Source organism: Vidua chalybeata, chromosome 14, assembly GCF_026979565.1.
Source record: "Vidua chalybeata isolate OUT-0048 chromosome 14, bVidCha1 merged haplotype, whole genome shotgun sequence".
NCBI classification, from domain to species: Eukaryota; Metazoa; Chordata; class Aves; order Passeriformes; family Viduidae; genus Vidua; species Vidua chalybeata.
This window is the reverse complement of record NC_071543.1, coordinates 7,509,083-7,527,192: the sequence shown is the minus strand read 5'-3', so window position 1 is coordinate 7,527,192 and position 18,110 is coordinate 7,509,083. Positions and strand designations below refer to the sequence as shown.

The window sequence follows — 18,110 nt, the reverse complement described above, 5'->3', positions numbered from 1 at the left end:
CGAAGGAGCACACAGTGAGAAGACCAGTGGCTGTATGGAGAAAGTTTCTTCCCTGATGAGGAAGGCCAGAGTGCATCAGGCAGCTGGCTCACAGGCAAGTGGAAGAAAACATGTGGATCCAAGGAGATGTCTCTGATGCCCAGGGTCATTCACCTCCAGGTCCAAGCTGTGCTGCTGAGATATGTGTGAACTCAACCATGTTTGTCAATTCAATCTGCTTTCTGGGAGTCAACAAAACTCGAGCTGATGTTCCAAATATTTATTAAAAAGTAACTGCTAATGGAGGAAAAAAAATCAATAAGTAGTCCAATGGCAGATTTATTACATTTTTAACAGGTAAAGGGAATTAATCTATTTTATGAACAAAAATGGCAATAGGAAAGTATACTGAAGGATTCTCAATTAGCATTAAAATGGAAACAGCATATGCAATATACATTTATATATAAATATATTGGTTACATTCTTCTTAAATTGATGAAACAGCATTCATTAGCAACACCCAAAAAATATTTCTTTGTGGCAAGAGATTCATCTTTCTTCACAGCAATACTGCCTCTCCATAAGTTTCCACAACAACAATTTTAGACCTTGGGATTAGAATAGGTATTTGACACACCATATCAAACCCAGAGCAAGTGATTTGAAACTAGTTTATATGAGATCTCAATGAGACTTAAGGCCAGATATGCAACAGGTGGGATTGGCAGGATGTGATTAAAATTGTGGGATCACACTGAAATCTCAAATTTGGACTAAAGCTAGATTCTCATAGGGAAACTGTGACACTGCTCAGCATTCTCAGCTAAAACATACTTCTCTTTTCCTGTAAACAAATGCTAACAAAAATAAACTCTCTGTACCCTGTTAACCATTTCCTAACATAAAAATAAGGAGCTGCTTGGGTAGTTTAATAAGTCAATATAAAACTCCATCCTATCCTAAGTGCTGCCTCTCAAAGTGCTAACAAATGGCACAGTGTTTCCTGTTTGAGGCTACATTCCCTGCTTTCCATGGTTCATATCGCAAACCTCAGCTCCAGCAGGACTGAGCTCAAGCCTCCAGCCATGGTGGCTGAATCAGCCCAGCCCTGGGCACCTCCCTGTGACACCCAGAGCCCTTCTGAACAGGTTGTGCCAGGGCTGTGCTCCCTGTGCTGCCAGAGCCACCCGTGCCCACCGCAGAGCCATCCCCAGCCTGCGGGGTCTGCACTGCAGGGAGCTGCTCAGACCCACTCCAGCACAGCAGGTACTTTGCCTGTCCCCTGCAGAGATCTGGAGCTGCTCAGACCCTGTGGCAGAAGACGAGCAGATCATTTTGCATAGTTTGGTTGAGTGGTGACTCTGTGAGTTCTGGGGAGATGCCCTGTCGTGCTCCTGCTGCTCCCATTCCTGCCAGGTGTAGAAGGGACTCTCACAGCTTGCCTATTCAGGACCTCTTTGGCCTTGTTTGGGTCAAATACTTGCTGGCTGTTAACTTTGGAGCTTGAATAAGAAATAGTGCAAATACAAGCTTAAAGAATAAAATAAAAAAAACCATACCACACTACTTTCACTGAACATTCAGTTAAAAAGACAAGAATCCATAAAATGAAACCCCAGCTTTGGAGTATTTGAGATATTTGGCAAACTTGCACAAGAGTCTTCACAATTGTCTTAAAGCAGTATATTTCACTTGGCACTAGATGCTTCAAATTATTTGCTAATGTGATTCTAACTAACACTGTTGTGGCTAATTGCAAATGACTTTGAAGACTAGTCATGGAACACGGGACATCTCCCAGGCATGATGGGACAAACACTGCCTGCAGTTATGTGCCCTCAGTGCTTTTCTTATCCAAGTTTAACTCAAAATGATTTTGCTTGCATGGAATGGTGTGAATTCATCCAGGGTGGTTTTTCTGGAAGGCGAACAGACAACAGTTATTTCTGAGGGTCAAAATACCTTTATTTGGCCATGCTGAGGCAGATTAAGAGGCCAAAACAGAACTCAGTTTGATTCCTATTATGGGAGGTTGGCTGCAGTGCATTTTAAAACAACATTCATCTGAAGTGGCTGAGATGTTCAAGTTTGAAACTTCCTAAGTGCCAGGGCACCCTATAAATGCAGGGCCCCCTTGTTACTGCAGTGACCTTCACCACATGGCAGCAGCAGCAGCAGAGACACTCAGCCCTCATGGAGGCAATGCAGAATGCAAAGTTCCTTGGCCCACTTCAGAAAGTGTCTTAATTTCTCTCAATTCCTCTTCCCCCAAAAAAAATCAGCAGAAGGGACATTCAGCAGTAAGCTGGTTTCAGAAAGCAGTGCACAAATGGCTTACTATTTTCACTAAGGATTAGGCACACTGCCTGCTCAGGCTTTGGGGAAATCCTACATACCTCCATCTCCAGGCGCCTACAAAGTCTGGTCTCGGTCTTTCAGGGCTCAGTGCTGGGAACTAGTCCTGCCTTGACTAGAACCAAAGAGAGAAGAGTGCAGTCCTAGACCAGGGCAGGGCTGCCTGCTGTCCTCGTTAGACCCCCAGGGCTCAGACCTGCCCTCTCTCTGCTGTGCCCCACAGCACACCTGCATCAAGGCAGGGGTGCTAACCTGAAGGTAGGGTTGCACCAGGGGAGTCTTACCTGTTGATTTTATGTAATTGTTTCAAAGCAGGATCCACATTTAAAGCCATAAAGAGATGAATTCACAATGAAGCTAAGGAAACAAAGAAGTCATATCTACAGACAGCTGCCATAACACACACACACACACACACCCTTTTCATACTCCATGAAAGAAACAGCCTTATCTTTGCCCATGTGCTTATGTCTAATGTGATACTGGCCTCCCCAGAACTTCATGACATTGATATAGACAGCACAGTCCAGGCTTAAACAGAACTGATGCATAATTATGCTTAAGTAGCTTTCGTCTCCCCACTCCATGAGTTAATTACAGTTCTGTACGTGAATAAAATGGGAAAAAAATCTCTACTTTTTCTCCCATCAGCCAATTCATGTTCTGTGATGGGCAAAAGGAGGGATTTTTGGAAAAACACTGCCTTCCCCTTCTGCCTTTGTCTGCAAGCATAAATGTTACGGGAACTTAAAAGTCGCAATCTGCGTTACACAGATGGGACTCTGCTATGTTCATCTTTTTTATTGTGATGTTCATATAGCAGTGACTTTTGAAAGATGTTTGGAATGACTGCTGGCCATGACAGGATACTGCCTAAATTAGAATCAGGCTCCAAGTATCTTACTGCAATTAGATTATGTCATATGTCATATACTTACTCATGGCCTGGGAAGGAAAGTGCAAGGGTACTTAATGTCTGTAGATACTCAATTAAAATGAGTGCATCAGACACACACTGATCTGGCTTCTGCCTGCCTCACATCTAGCCCAGGCTAGCTCCTAAACCTCAAGAGAAAGAAAAAGGAAAACATACACCATGCCCATACATACACCTGCTGGCTAATATGGTTACTTATCTGAAATGTAAAAAGCCATGCAGGTCACACTTTGTTTGATACAGTTCCGGTTAAGTTAATGCTAGAAAAATAGAATTCAGAAGGAGGGGAGAAAGGTTTGTCTGTAATAAATGGCAATTTTGCTATCTCTTGAAGGCTGCATTTCAAGCATTACTGCATTCCTCCATGCACTCTGAACGCTTCCCTTTTCGGGTATTGGCATGCTTGTGGCAAAAGCAACCAAACCGATTAATTAGGCACACAGTGAAAGATGACATATATATATATATATATATATATATATATATATATATATATATATATAAAAGATCAGTCATTTCCGTTCTGAAAATTCTTATTCAAAGCCTTGATGTCACAGCAATAAGCTAAGCATGAAAGGTTGCAGACTCCTTCCTTGCATGAGGGCAACACCAGCTGTGCAATGAACACAGCTAGAAAGGCTCTTATATATTGTATATACAACTGTAATCCAGAATAAATAGTACTGTCCTGACTCATAGGTGTATTTCAGCATGGTTGTTGTTGGTTGTTATGGCTGGAGAATGCTTGCTTTTCATCCCTTCTGTCCCGCCCTTGGACACATCAATGAACAGCAGCCTGGGAGTCCACAGTGTCAGCAATATCCTTTTGTATTCCTTCCGAAAATTCTGGTTAAGAAGCCCATAGATCACAGCATTGAGGCAGCTGTTAAAATAGGCCATAAAATAGCTCAGGACAAAAAGCCATTCTGGAATGTGTGGCTGCACTTTTGAAGGATTAATTGAAACAGCAAGGCCAATAAAGTTTAATGGTCCCCAGCACACAGCAAAAAGGACAAAAACCACAAACATAGTCAAGAAGTTTCGGATGTCAGCTGCCCTGAGTTTCTGCTTGCAGTCTTGTCTCACCCGGTGTTTGACTTGGATCACCAAAATCCAGATCCGTAGGTAGCAAAACGTCACGACGGAGAGCGGGACAATGAAGTGAACCACCACCACCGTGATGGTGTACGATGTGCTCACTGTCTGGGCAAAGGTGCAGGAGTAAATCCGGGGGTCGTACTGCAAGGAGCCAACAAAGAAGTTTGGCACAATTGCCACCACCGTGAGTATCCAGGTCAGGCAGAGATAGCAGCAGGTGTTCTTCAGGTTGAAGAGCTTATCGTACCGAAGGCTGTGGCAGATGTAGCAGTAGCGGTTGATCGCGATTGCCGTGATGTTGAAAATGGAGCCAATGACACTTAAGCCCATCAGGAACCCACTTATCTGGCAGTGGACATTTCCCATGGTCCATCCATTGTGGAAGATGGCACTTAAGATCAGAGGGTATGGATAAACTGCAACCACAAGGTCTGCAACGGACAAGCTGACAACAAAGATGTTGCCTACAAAAAAGAAGAGACCGTGAGAGGTTAGTGTAGGTCCAGATGGACAACTTGCAACTCAAAACTCCTCTTTAGGCCTAGGTCTTCTGATGGGCTTCACTCTACTCTCCACTTGGAATTTGAAACCCTAGAAAATAAGACTTCACTCTACTAGTGAAGGGAGAGTGCATGATTGACCTGCATGTTCCTTCTTAGGAACAATCTACACTAGAAGTGTTACCCTTAACTTGGCTACAACTGGGAGTACAGCTGTGGTCCTCTAAGTTGTGTAGGAGAGAAGGATTTTGTTCTCCTTGTTAACCAGCCAGCTTGACTCTCTCTGACCATCATGGGCCAAAGGAGTATGACAGGCAGGTTATGTTTTCAGTGCTTTATTCATTTCACTGACAGCAGTTGCACAGGAAAAGTCTCTTTTATTCTTTTGCATGTAAGCAGGTATGCATTCACCAGAATTTCTGCACTGTTCATGCTAATGATTGTGTGCTCTTCAAGGAACCATGGTGCAGGCAGCCTTGATATGCTTATCTCATTTCATATATTTTCCTGTCTTTTTAATGTTAAAGCTGTCCAGTTCAATATGGAAGGTCAGTCACTTCTTCACTGTCTGGTCCTGGGCAGAGAATGTGATTAATAAGCTGCAGTCAGTCATCTCTGCAGAGTATGTGCTGCAGGTTGTTCATTTAGGCTCTACAATAGAGAGTTGAGAGTCTCTGCAATATAAAACAATTTAAGCCTTATTGGATTGAAGATGCTGCATTGTGTGGGACAACACCTGCCAGCTCCACTGTGAGGATCAGCCTCCAATGACCCGGGTGACCAGTGACCTTCTAACATTACTTGCTGCTCATTTCATTAGTCTGATGCATTTTTAGGGATGCAAAAAGCCTTTCTGTTCAGTCTGCTAGTCAGCATAGAGGATTGCATTAAGAAAATGAGCATTTTTAGGGAGGCAAAAAGCCTTTCTGTTCAGTCTGCCAGTCAGCATAGAGGATTGCATTAAGAAAAGGACCCCGAGGTCTTGTGGAAACTGGTGTAACTACAGGACTAGCTGTAATGTTGAAAAGGACATCCATCAGTACTCAGCATTTTGATGACCACAGATAGTGTCATTTCAGCAGGAGCTCAACACTTCAGTTAGAGGACAGCACACTAGAAAAAGTAGTTGGTTTTCTTAACTATGCAACTTTCAGGTGTATCTGCAGCAGTGAGAAGGAAAATATTACTAGACAGCAGATAAATATACACATAGAGAAAGTATATATACAGAATAGAGTTATATGTAACACATTTAAGGTGTGAAGACCTGTGCCCCTATGTGATACAGGCAACATCCCATCCAATTGATCACACGTGCACCTCCTCTTCAAAACCTCATATCCTGCTGTCTAGTGAAGCAGATACATATTTAAAAAAAACACTAAAACGAGGTATTTTTGCGTAGTATCCCTGAAAAGACTCCCTTACATCTTGATTCAACCACGTCACAGGCTTTAGCACTTGGGAAAGACACCCAAAGGCTGTTGGAAAGCATGGCTGCATTGCCATTGCAGTTGGGTCATGGCTATGTTTGTGCCAACAAAAACTATCAGGACAAGTCAACAGCTCATATCAGGCCACTTCATTCTGACCGGAAAGCAGTCCAGACTGGAGAACAGCCCCCGGCAATGTGCAGCTGAGGCAGCTGACACAGACTGTCACTTAAAAATAAGTATTAGCAGAGGTCATGTGAAGTGCTAAAATCTTTTTAGAGAGAAATTTTACATACACAGGTTTACCACAGCACACAGCTTCTGCATCTGCTGGGCCTCAGTGCTGCTTTCTTGCTGATTTAATAACTTACTGAGAGCCTTTTAAAATGCAGTTACTGAGCCTGGTCCCCCATATAATTAATTCCATTTATGCCCATTGTCAAGGGCAGAACCAACTGTGGCCAGGCTTAGTGAGGCTGCAAGTACCCCACGGAGGGAATGCTCTTCTGCAGCAAAACTTTTATTCACTCAATCAAAAACATGCACTTCACCAAAAAGAAAATGTGCCCCCAGCACCAGAATTTCCTTTTGGAAACCTTTTCTAAAACAATTTTCAAGAGAGCAAAACAGAGACAGAAAAGTATCAACAATTCAGTTTAGGAGACTTCCAGAGGATACTGGAGACAGACTCCACTATCTGGACCACAACTCTCCCTCTTCAACAGACCTGTCCTACGTGGATACACATTTATACACCAGCAGCTAGGAAGCAAGTCTCTGCCTTTGCTGAGCATAAAAGAGACACATTCAACGTGCAGTTCTGAACCAGGCAGAGCACAACAAAGCTGAATATTCCCTACTTAAAACACCACATCCATGGATTTAATCCAAATCTTAGAAAAATCATAGGGAAAATCACTACTCCTACTTCACTGCCAGCTGCTGGAAGAAATAAACCATTTCTGCTAGTCTTTCTTAATCAACTTGAATATTTGAAAGGAAGTAAAAACATAAGGAAAAAAAATCTATAGAAATAATATTCACAGGATGAATTCAACCCAAGAGCACAGTATTGTGTGTATTATTTTGACACAACTTCATGGCAGGGAGAAAATGAGATGGTTTTATCAAGAAAAGAATAATCTCCTCCTTCACTCAGGGAGCAAACCTGCCCTTCCTTGCTCTGTACCTTCCATGGTGCAGTCTCACCTCTCCGACCCACCAGCAGACCTATGGCCCAGGCAGGGTGCTGGGTGCCTGGAAATGCAGGCAGAAGGGTTCACTCAGTACTGTTTCCCCAGTTTATGTGGGAATGTGCTCAACTTCATCCTTTTCTTCTGGTGAGATGAAGGGTCAAGTCAGACCCATATAACAGCCGCTTGCAGGTCAGTCCTGGAAATCAGTGCATTTTTAATGGCTGAGTACTGAAAAGAGGGGGCACATTGCATGTCACCAAAGCAGAACATGCCCTTCAAAGCGTGGGAACTGGCTATTGGCTAATTATTAAAGTAGGAGTAATCTGAGTTAAACATTGCTTTAGCCTTGCAGTCCCTGGTTTGCTATGAGACCACCGTGTGCTGAGCCCTGCACCAACAGCTTGTGTCCTTCCCTCTGTAGGATGAGGTTGGACCCTCCTTCCCAAAGACACTACAGAATGGGAAGCCATCTAATATAAGGCTTTTAGAAAAGGTAAAGAGCAGTCTCCTGCCAATGATCTTCATTACTGCTTTTTTTACATTTTCCCACTATAAAGCAAAAGAGTCTGGCCCATAAATAATACCAGTAGGGCTTTATCTCCAATTTAAATTTATCTGCTGCAACAATATTTTCAGATGTATCTTTTTCTCTTTGTTGGCATGTGACTATATTTCCTTATTAGCTTTCACATTTTCCATCCTTTTTTTAATTTCTACTTAGTATAAACACAGTGGCTCATGTGCCACTGTGCTCCATCCCCAGTTAGAGAGTCAGACATGAAGAGGCAGGAATGTGGAGAAAGGCAAGTATAACACTGGTAATACAAACTTACCCACATTTTCAGAGAAATTATAAATTCTTTTACATTACAGAAGTCCAACACAAAGCTACAGATTATAAAGGTACAACACACTGTTCACAGTGTAATCCACAATTGCTTAGGGAAAAAAAAACAACTCCAAGCAACCTGAAGCCCAGCTGCAGAACAGATTATAAGCATGTGCAAATGATGCAAAAGGGAATTTATCCCAGAACATCTCGTGCCCTAGCACTTCTTTGAGTTCCCCCTCTGCTCCCATAAACCTATTTCTGCCCACTCCAGCAGTCCGCTCCTGTACTCCAGCAGTTCCCTGGCTCTACCTCTCATTCTGCCTGGATTATCCAACAACAAAGGTTATCTGAGGACTTATTGTCATGCCCTGGTTCTAGGAAATCTGGAAATATCTCAATGAATTCTGCAAATCAATAAACCACATACGTAAAAGTCTTCACTGGCAGGCTGCCCCAACAGCACCTGACTTTCATCCAAGCAGGTATCGTTCTACAGAGATTAACTGAGCATCACTGTACAAACACCAGGGTCACTGGCACTGCCTGCCTCAAGAGGCTGTTGGAAATCCCCTGGTGTCCAAGCTCCAGTTGCACAGATCCAGCCTCTCCCTATTTTTCCCACACAGCAGCTGTGGGCTGTCCTTTACAGGCTGTGGTTTACATATCCTGAACCTAGAACCAGAGTTAAAAGGTGAGGGAAGGGAGAAGGAGATAAAACATTTTTCTGAAAGTTGTCTCTTTTTGTACATCTCAAAATGTTCAAACACCCAAACCTCTTGTTTCTTTGTTATTCGTATGAAGTTCTTTTGCATCCCTTGCTGAAGTATTACAGAACTACAAAACTGTTTCCTTCAGGTGAACAACACAGAGATGCTCAATGCAACCTGAAGTTAGCACTGTTACCTGTACACCCAATGCTGAAACTGAATTGTCCTGAGTGACAGGATTTGCACCAAAGGAGAGACATAGTTGTGTGGATCAACTTCTGCTCACCTGGAACAGTCTAACTCCAAGTGAGCCTGCTGTCCAGGCTGCTGCTTCCTCCCCTCCTCTGTTCAGGGATTCAAGTTGCTCCCAAATAGACAGTGCCCAGCACAGCATTTTGAGGCAAACAAAACCACACACAACAGCTTCAAAGGCAGCAAGTGAGAAGCTGACCCATGAGCACAATGGATGAGTGCCATGGGACTCACTGCATGACTAGCCACCTTCCTCTTCCAACCTCTTCCCAGCAGTGAGATCAGACCCTGGTGTCTGTCCAGCTTCTGCCAGATTAAATGACAGCTGTATAAAAGCAGGTCTAAAAACCTGTATTGATAAAATTGTGCTAAGATACACAATAGAGAATTACAGAATCACAGAATGAACTAGGTTGGAAAAGACCTTTAAGATCATCTAGTCCAACCTATGACTTAATACCTCCTGGTGTTAGTAGGCACTGAGTGCCATGTCTAGTCTTTTTAAAAACACCTCCAGGGACGCTGACTCCACCACCTCCCTGGGAAGATGATTCCAGCACGCAATCACTCTTTCAGTGAAGAATTTCCTTCTAACATCTAACCAAAACTTCCCTTGGCACAGCTTAAGGCTGTGTCCTCTCATTCTGTCAGTTGCTGCCTGGAGAAAGAGATCAGCCCCCACCTGACTACAACCACCTTTCAGAAGTTGTAGAGAGTGATAAGGTCACCCCTGAGTCTCCTTTTCTCCAGGCTAAACAACCCCAGCTCCCTCAGCCATTCCTCACAGGGTTTGTGTTCCCAGCCCCTCTCCAGCCCCGTTGCCTCCTCTGGATGCGCTCAAGCGGCTCAATGTCCTTCCCAAACTGAGGGGCCAGAACTGGGCACAGCACTCGAGGTGGGGCCTCACCAGTGCCGAGTACAGGGGAAGAATGACCTCCCTGCTCCTGCTGGCCACACTATTCCTGATGCACCCCAGGATGTCACTGGCCTTCTTGGCCACCAGGGCACACTGCTGGCTCATGTTCAGTCGGTCCAGTACCCCCGGGTCCCTTTCTGCCTGGCCACTGTCCAGCCACTCTGCCTGTAGCACTGCAGAGGTTGTTGTGGCCAAAGTGCAGGACTTGGCACTTGGACTTATTAAACTTCATGTTGTTGGACTTGGCCCATCCATCCAGCCTGTCCTGGTCCCTTTGCAGAGCCCTCCTGCCCTCCAGGAGATTGACACATGCTCTCAGCTTCATGTCATCTGCAAATTTACTGATGGTGGACTCAGTCCCCTCATCCAGATCATCAATGAAGATATTAAACAAAATGCTGAAAGTTTATTGATGCAACTGGTATGTTTGCAGTGACTTCTTACTACTACAATTATACTATAAACCACAGCTTATAATAAAGTGAATCTTAAATTTTATGTTTGTTCATTCACAGTTTATGAAAAAATCAACAGACTCAGGTCTTCAGATAAATGGGATTTAAGACATACATCAGCCTCAGAGACATATATATAATGAGGTTCAGTAAACAATTTAACAGGCCATGACTGTAAAGCAAGCCTCTGATGACCACTTACCATAATCTAATACTCTCTGTTTAACCTTCCAAAGCTTATGCTCACTGCAAAACAGAAACAAAATGTACTATTTGCTTCAAGCAAAAAAATTAAGTCATAAAAAGCTTTATTCAGCATGCAACAAGACTCTTTATTAGCTGTGATAGCCTCTTTTTCCTGTTTGTTTTTACCTGCCACTTGCTGTGTGATTGCTTGTATGTCACTAACCTCCGGCCTGCAGATGGAAAGTGTGTGCTCAGTTCTGCAAACTAAGTGGCAGTTCATAGAAAACGCTTTCAGATCAATTTTCTTCTTTTTATGACATAAAAATACCACTGAGCATGTGCAATCATACTGATCATGTACTGCTGTAATTAAGTGCATGGCCATGCTGTGGTGTTGGAGGATGCTGAGCCTGCAGCCCTCTCTCTGGCAAGCATTTCTTATGTCACAAACTATAAAGGGTCGTTCCTGGGTAGATAATATTTACCCCATCAAAATGCATTAAGAGTAATCCTTCTGTAGGGGAGTGTGCCCCATTGCACTGATCCTTACAAGCTCCTGGCTTCCAGGGCAGTGTGAACACCACACACAATGACACAGGAGGAATCCCAGACTGTTGTTATCTCTTTCCATCATTCTGATAAGCACTGATACATTGATGTACCCACATGACAGCCCAGTGTATACTTACCCATTTTGACAACTGAAAATGTTTGACAGGGTAGCACAAGTGAAAATCAGCAAAATTCTCACTGAGATCCAGGCCAAAAAAAAAAAAAAAAAAAAAAAAAAAAAAAGATTTGTTGTTCAATTCATTAATCCATAAATTTTAATTGAGGATTTTATTTGTGTACTTAGGGAGTATGTTCAAAGAGAGGGATAAAAGAAAGGAAAAGGCATTCAATTAATTATCTGTTATCATTACTCCATTAGCATTCAGACAGGGATAAAGTGTGGTTTCCTGCAGTTAAACAGACAGTGCAGTTGGGCTGTCAGCTGCTCTCAAATCCTGACTGTGCTGCATAAAATGATACACAGGGTAATAACAAAAAGGGCAGGAGGTATTGCCAGCCCACAGCATTCTTAGGATATATGATTAGACATGTGGAAATATCCAATTTAAGGACATTATGAAAGTCCTAAAAAATGCATGAAACTCCAGAATAATTTAACTCCTGAAAACAGTCCTTTGAGATTTCTCAGGACAACCACAAAGCCAGAAAACAGCAGTATGCTATGGGCTACCAACTATTATCTGGTTTGCTGGCATCATTCCCTGTGGGAAAACTGTGGGCACTTAGAGCTGCTCCCTGCCTTGTGCCAGCCCTGCAGATGCACAGAGTAAGGCCAAGGCAGTCCACAAAGCAAACTTTCCTCCTCCTCCTTGCTGTGACCAGGCACTTTGCACAGGTTTGGCATCACTGACTCCGTGAGCCTTCTCATCAGTACATCACTAGAGCTGTGAAAGCTGCCCTTCCCTCTGGACCTCTGAGAAAGGAGGAGAAAAACCTCAGAGTATTTACTGGACAAGAAAGGACCAGCCCTGTAGGGCTTCAATTTCATTTGTTATGCACTATATATTACCTTGGCTGATGGCTAAAGAATTGCTTACATTGCCAGGTGAAGGACTGGATGTACCGGATTTACACTTTTAAGTCATGACTTTCTAATTGTCTTGCTGCCAAACCATACCTGAGCCATGTCTTCAGCCACTCTAACTGAATGCAGAATAGGGCAATAGTTGGACTGTTCACACCCCAGAGATTCATAACTTTCATTTGGCTAAGATCAGCCAGATTCACAGCCTTAGCTGAGCTCAGAAGTCTGTGGAAATGAGCTAGAAATTAGAGAATGGCCCCAGTAGCATTGTTTTGTACCTTTCCTTATATCACTTACCATTACACAGGAAGCAATGTAAAGGGGAGGATTTTTCTCTTGCTGTTACACAAATGGTAGCTGGACATTCATTCTCAAATGAATAAAAATTATTTAATTATGGCTTCTGAATGCTTAAAAAGTGGTCAGCCTTCTTTTGGTACGAATGCAGAGCAACTTCCCCATCTTCAAAATGTCAAATACTTTATAAAGAAAAAAAAGTTTTTACACCATCTTAGGGAAACAGTATTTGGCAATTTTCCAAATGTTATTACCCATTAATCCTAACACATCCTGCTCACCTTAAGCACTCCTTCCTGAAAAGGTGATCTGAATATAGTATAAAGAAAGGAAAAATTATATGAAGTTGACATTTTACCTACCTTCAACATTTTTCAAGTTTCTAAAATACCATTTAATGTTCATTTAAGTGCCTTTTAATGACTTCTTCCTGTGTTTTCCTGGAAGTTCTGATCCTTTGCATGAGGGAAAACTACAGTGCTGTAATTCTTATGGATTTCTAAACTTGGCTCTTGCTAGTGGGATGTTTTTCCTGGATGCAATTATGGCAACTGAGTCTGCTAGTAATGGAGGAGGAGTAAGTGGTGGTCTTGATCCAGCTCCTAATAAATACAAAAAAAGCACTAAAAAGTACCCTTTCAGCTTATGAGCCCCAGATTTCTGTCATTTCACTGTTATATCCACCAAACTCATCACCTGCAGTAACACTGTGAGACCGTGAGCCAATCCACACAAAAATCTTGATTCCTTTTCATATAAATTCCAAATTCTTGGACTAAAGATGGGCCTGGAAACACTGCCTGCCTTCACAGCACATCCCAGCAAGGCTGATGGAGAGCGTCAGAGTCAAGAGGGCCTTGGAGCCACCCCCAGCTTGCACAGAGTGAGAGGAAGCCTCAGCAGCTCTGCCAGAGCCAGGTGATCTGCAGAGCCCTCGCTGCCGTGTCTGACTCTGCAAGGACAGCATGGCTGGTGGCTACCTACTCCCTAAGGCAGCTTCTTGTGGGACACAGATGTCTTTGGGAAGAGTCTACACAAAACTCCACACAGCCAGAGGTCAGCCCAATTACCCAAAGTAGCACCTGACACCCTGGATACCAGTGTCACCCCCTGAATTCCAGCTGTGTACCCTCCTTTTCTGCCGGAAATCCCTGCTGAGTGGCACTGTGTTATGTAAAGCAGCTGCCTCATCCACCTCCAGGCTGTGTAGGAAGCACAGGCCAATGCCCTTTACCCTCCCACACTGGCCACATGGGCACAGGGATGAGCTCTACCAGCCCATGTTAACTCCAGGCCCTTTATTTATCACCTGGTTTGTAAAGTGCTCTCAAAGAGGAAAGACCCTGTATAAACATAAATATGAATTATTGCCAGCATCCACTGAAACGACAAACCAACATCCATCCTCTCCCAGTCCTAGCAGCTGTACCACCACCATTTGCCATCTGTTACTATTCTAGAAAAAAAAAAATCTGTCAACTCAGGCTTAATAGACTTAATAGCGCTCCTTTGCTATTGGTGTTGGTCAAAGTGTGTTCCCAGAAAGGAGCTGTGTGCAAGCAACCAATTCCTAGGCAGCTGTCAGGCAGAGCATACAGTCAGATATGAACACACAGCTCATTTTAGTGTTAAAAATCTTGTCTGACTGCCCTGGAGAGCCCTGCTGAACCACCACAGCTGAGCCTGGGAGCTGGTCCTGCTCCTCCTTGTGCCTCACCAGCATTTTGTTGACTAAACCGTAGTGCCAGCACCAGTCACTACAGCCACAAACATCCACTGCAAAGGAGCAGATGCTACCCTGCCACAATTAATAACTTGTCTTGACCTCCCAGCCTTAACATACCAGGGATGAGTCTCTCTCCAGTCCCAGCTCTTCCTGCTTAGCTGGTGAGAATGGGAGGTGGTTTTTTTTCCCTACAATTTTTTTTTAATTGCATAGGGAAATGATGAAGCTACTAAAGAAACAGTCACCATACAAAAATGTTTCCATTGATGAAGGCCATTTAGTGTTTAACTCATTCAGAACAAATTCTAGGTTACCTAAATGAAGGCTTGGGTGTTAGGGCAGTAGCAGGGTGATAATCACCTGTGCTTCTGCACAGCATTTGCCACTAGACTTAGGGAAAAGAAACATCATTTGGATCCAAATTATCTCCAAGGTGATAGCCTAGTTGAAAGCTACAGCACAGTCCTGGTATGCCTTACAGGGAGTGCTGTGCCCCAATTGATTGGCTTTTCTTCAGAAGACCTTAATATATTTTTTTCAAACAAAAAATCTCCATGGGCTAGATTTAGATCATAGAATTCCCTAGAGCCCACAGTTATTTCTCCTGTGGCCTCACGCTGAACCTGGCACGCAGCAGGTACAGCCACAGTATGCACCAGCAGTGGAGATGAGGCTGGAAGGGAAATGATGCCATGAGGGACAGGAAAGCAGCATGACCTAGGGCAATGAAAAAGGCTGAGATACCTGAAGTACTGTTCATCCAGCTTTCACAATCTGCTAGGAAGAGAAGTAATATTCCTCGCAAAATTAACAGGCAAAGAAAGAGTCCCAAGATGTCATGGCTTCATCAAGACTGTGTCAACTGTGAGAGACATAGTGCATGCAAGTAGGAGAAAAGAAAGTAAAAGAAAATCTGTTCTGGACCTCCTGGTTCATTCATAACTATTTACTAATCCCACTGGAAATGGAGAGTTACTTTCACCTGAAAACACTTTAGGGACTCTGATACAATTACACAGGCAAAAGTCCAATGCAAACAGTTAAAGTTGATTCAGTAAGAATATAATGATACTGGAAAAAAAAAAAAAAAAAAAAAAAACTCTCATGCCCTCATTTTCCCAGAAAGGAGTCCAAAAACACTGTTTCCCAGAACATCAGCAGAAGTTTCACTCTAGATATTCCACAGGGTTTACAGAACTCATGTCAAGCGTGGGTACAGGATGAACAACAAGAAATGATCAATGATATGAAAAACTTGGACTAGGGAGTCCCAAATGTATTGCTGGATGGCATGTGCTACTGTTCTTTTCCTAATGACTTACAAAACACTGAGGTGCAATGTGTGGGTCTATAAAAGGAGAAAAGATGTTTTTGCAGTAAAGTCCAGAGTAAATGTGTTCCAACATGAGCCTCTGTGACAAATGGTTCAAGTGGGTGTGCTCTAACACTGATCTCAGCGGGAGTCTAGTGGTGGATAATATCCAAGTGGCTTGAAGGCATATAAGACTCCATGGGACAGTGACACCTAAATTACTGAAGGAAGTAAATAGTCAGACTTACAGGCAGCAATACACACATTCAAGGGCAGATCTCACACTTGTGGATAATACTTGAAGAGGCTGGCAGACACTTTGCTATCAACAGCTTCCAATAGAAGAGCATTGCTGGATTCTGCTCTTACAAACTATACTTTGCCCTCAGCAAAAAAAGGGAAAAAAAAGCTCCAGAAAGAATAAAAGTTGCTGAAAAAAGGCCATCCACATAAGCCAAAGAAACTCTGACGTAGTTAGCTAAATTGCCTAATCCTGGAATACCCCCGAGTCCTACTTTCTAATCTGTAGTGATAAGGGCAGGCCTACTTTTAGAGTTGTATAACCACCATCAATTGATGGTGCTTTCAGCATCCCCTTAAAACTCTTCCCCTCCTTTCCCTTTTTCTCCCTAATGAAATTTCTCAGCAAGAAATAAATCACAGACATTTCTTCTCTCTGAAGCTACTTAACATCCACATCCACAGCTCCATACTTCAAAGTGGAAATGTGTTAACTTGAGCCTCACGATTTCCATCAGGAACCCAGGAGGTGAGGGCTGCATGCAGCCCTTTAATGCTAACCCTGAGAGGACCTTTCAAGCCAGTTGGAGGTTGGTAAAGGAGACTCTGCTCCCCACCTTCATGTCTGTACAGCCAAGGGTGTGACTATAAAACCCATCAGCAACAGAGCTGAAGGGACTCTGGGAGGGTGACTGATCATCCCCCTCAGCCTCAGCTCTTAAAAACTGCTGACAAGGAGGAGCCTTTCTTCACTTGGAACAGGCTGCCTAAGTAAGTGGTGGAATCACCATCCCTTCAAGTGTTCCAAAAGTGACAGGATGTGGCACTGGAGGGATATAGCTTAGCGGAGAACATGGCAGTGCTGGGCTAATGGTTGGACTTGATGACCTCAGAGATCTTTTCCAACCTTAATGAATCTATGATTCTATGATTTCTATAACTACATTGACCTTACTCAAATCCAAGCTACCTTCTACCCTACCTGCTACCATTAAAAAAAAAAAAAACCTTTAGGAATGTGCTGGTTGAGTAAACTCAGAAACAAAGGAATAACTCAGCATCTTCAGTGTGAGATCTCTCCTCTGGCAGGGGCAAAATAGAGGAAAAAGCTATAGCTTTTCACACCGCCTTTTGCTCCTAAGTGTTGGAATTTCTATCAGTTTTAGAGGTCATGCTTTCATTTGCCACCCTCTCCAAAGACAAGAGAAATGGTCAAGTTTGCTAAATTTTTAAAAGAAAAGCCTCTCTCACTCTGTGCAATTTCTGAAAAGCCCTCTTCTCCACTCCTATGTTGCTTTATCTAACAGCATTTTTTGAAGAGCTGTCATTCATTAAGCATTAGATATTAATCCCTGCCTTCAAGTCTCTTCAGAACCATTTATGACCCTCCATTTCCTCTCCTTAGGATTCCCTGCTACTTTTCATTTAATTGCTGAAACCCCATGTTGTTATCTGTCCCTAATAAAGTAATTTTGTTTATGAACTAACTCCAAAGTAAGAGAAATTTTAAGGATTAAATGAAGCATGGGCTTAATGCAGAGTCTTCTAGGGAGAAGTATTTGTAACAAATACCAATGCCATACATTCACCGTGAAATCTTCAGGGCAGTGGGAATATCACATATCATTAAAGATACTTTTCTAAGAGGGGTTGATTTGGCAAGGTTAGAAAGGATGAGGGCTTGTAGTCCTCAGCCGCAGTGTAACACAGACATATCCAGGTAGGGAATGAAAACTCACGGCATGTTTCCCACCTCCTCCTTCAAAGGGAACCCCAAAAGCACAGAAACACAGAGAGGACAGGGAGACATAAGGCAAGGTTAGTGTGCATTACAAAGAGCTTTGCAGAAATTCCGTCCAAAAATTTGTTTGGCACATTGCTGGCAATGGATGAGAGGTTTGCATATTAATGAGTGGAGTCCAGCAAATTGTCTCTGCTTCCCAAGCAGAGCTGGCAGCAATGATATGGTGTGTATTTCCCTGTCAGGCAAGGGAGCACACCAGTGTTGGTTGCACATTCATTTAGGCAGCTCAAAAAACATCTTGAGAGTATGGGAGTCACTGTCAACCCAGCAGGACCATCCCTGTAC

The 18,110-nt window shown here is 43.2% G+C and overlaps 1 protein-coding gene across 2 annotated transcripts in view; it reads right to left on the bottom strand.

Moving 5' to 3' along the window:
* Positions 1 to 244: 244 nt before the first annotated feature.
* Positions 245 to 18,110, bottom strand: part of GPR50 (G protein-coupled receptor 50) — a 44,992-nt gene continuing 27,126 nt past the window's right edge. For both annotated transcript variants that reach the window (XM_053956087.1, XM_053956088.1), the window contains one exon: positions 245 to 4,836. In XM_053956087.1, the coding sequence (XP_053812062.1) occupies positions 3,968 to 4,836 (869 nt within the window). In that variant the 3' untranslated portion in view covers positions 245 to 3,967. The remainder of the gene's footprint in view (positions 4,837 to 18,110) is intronic.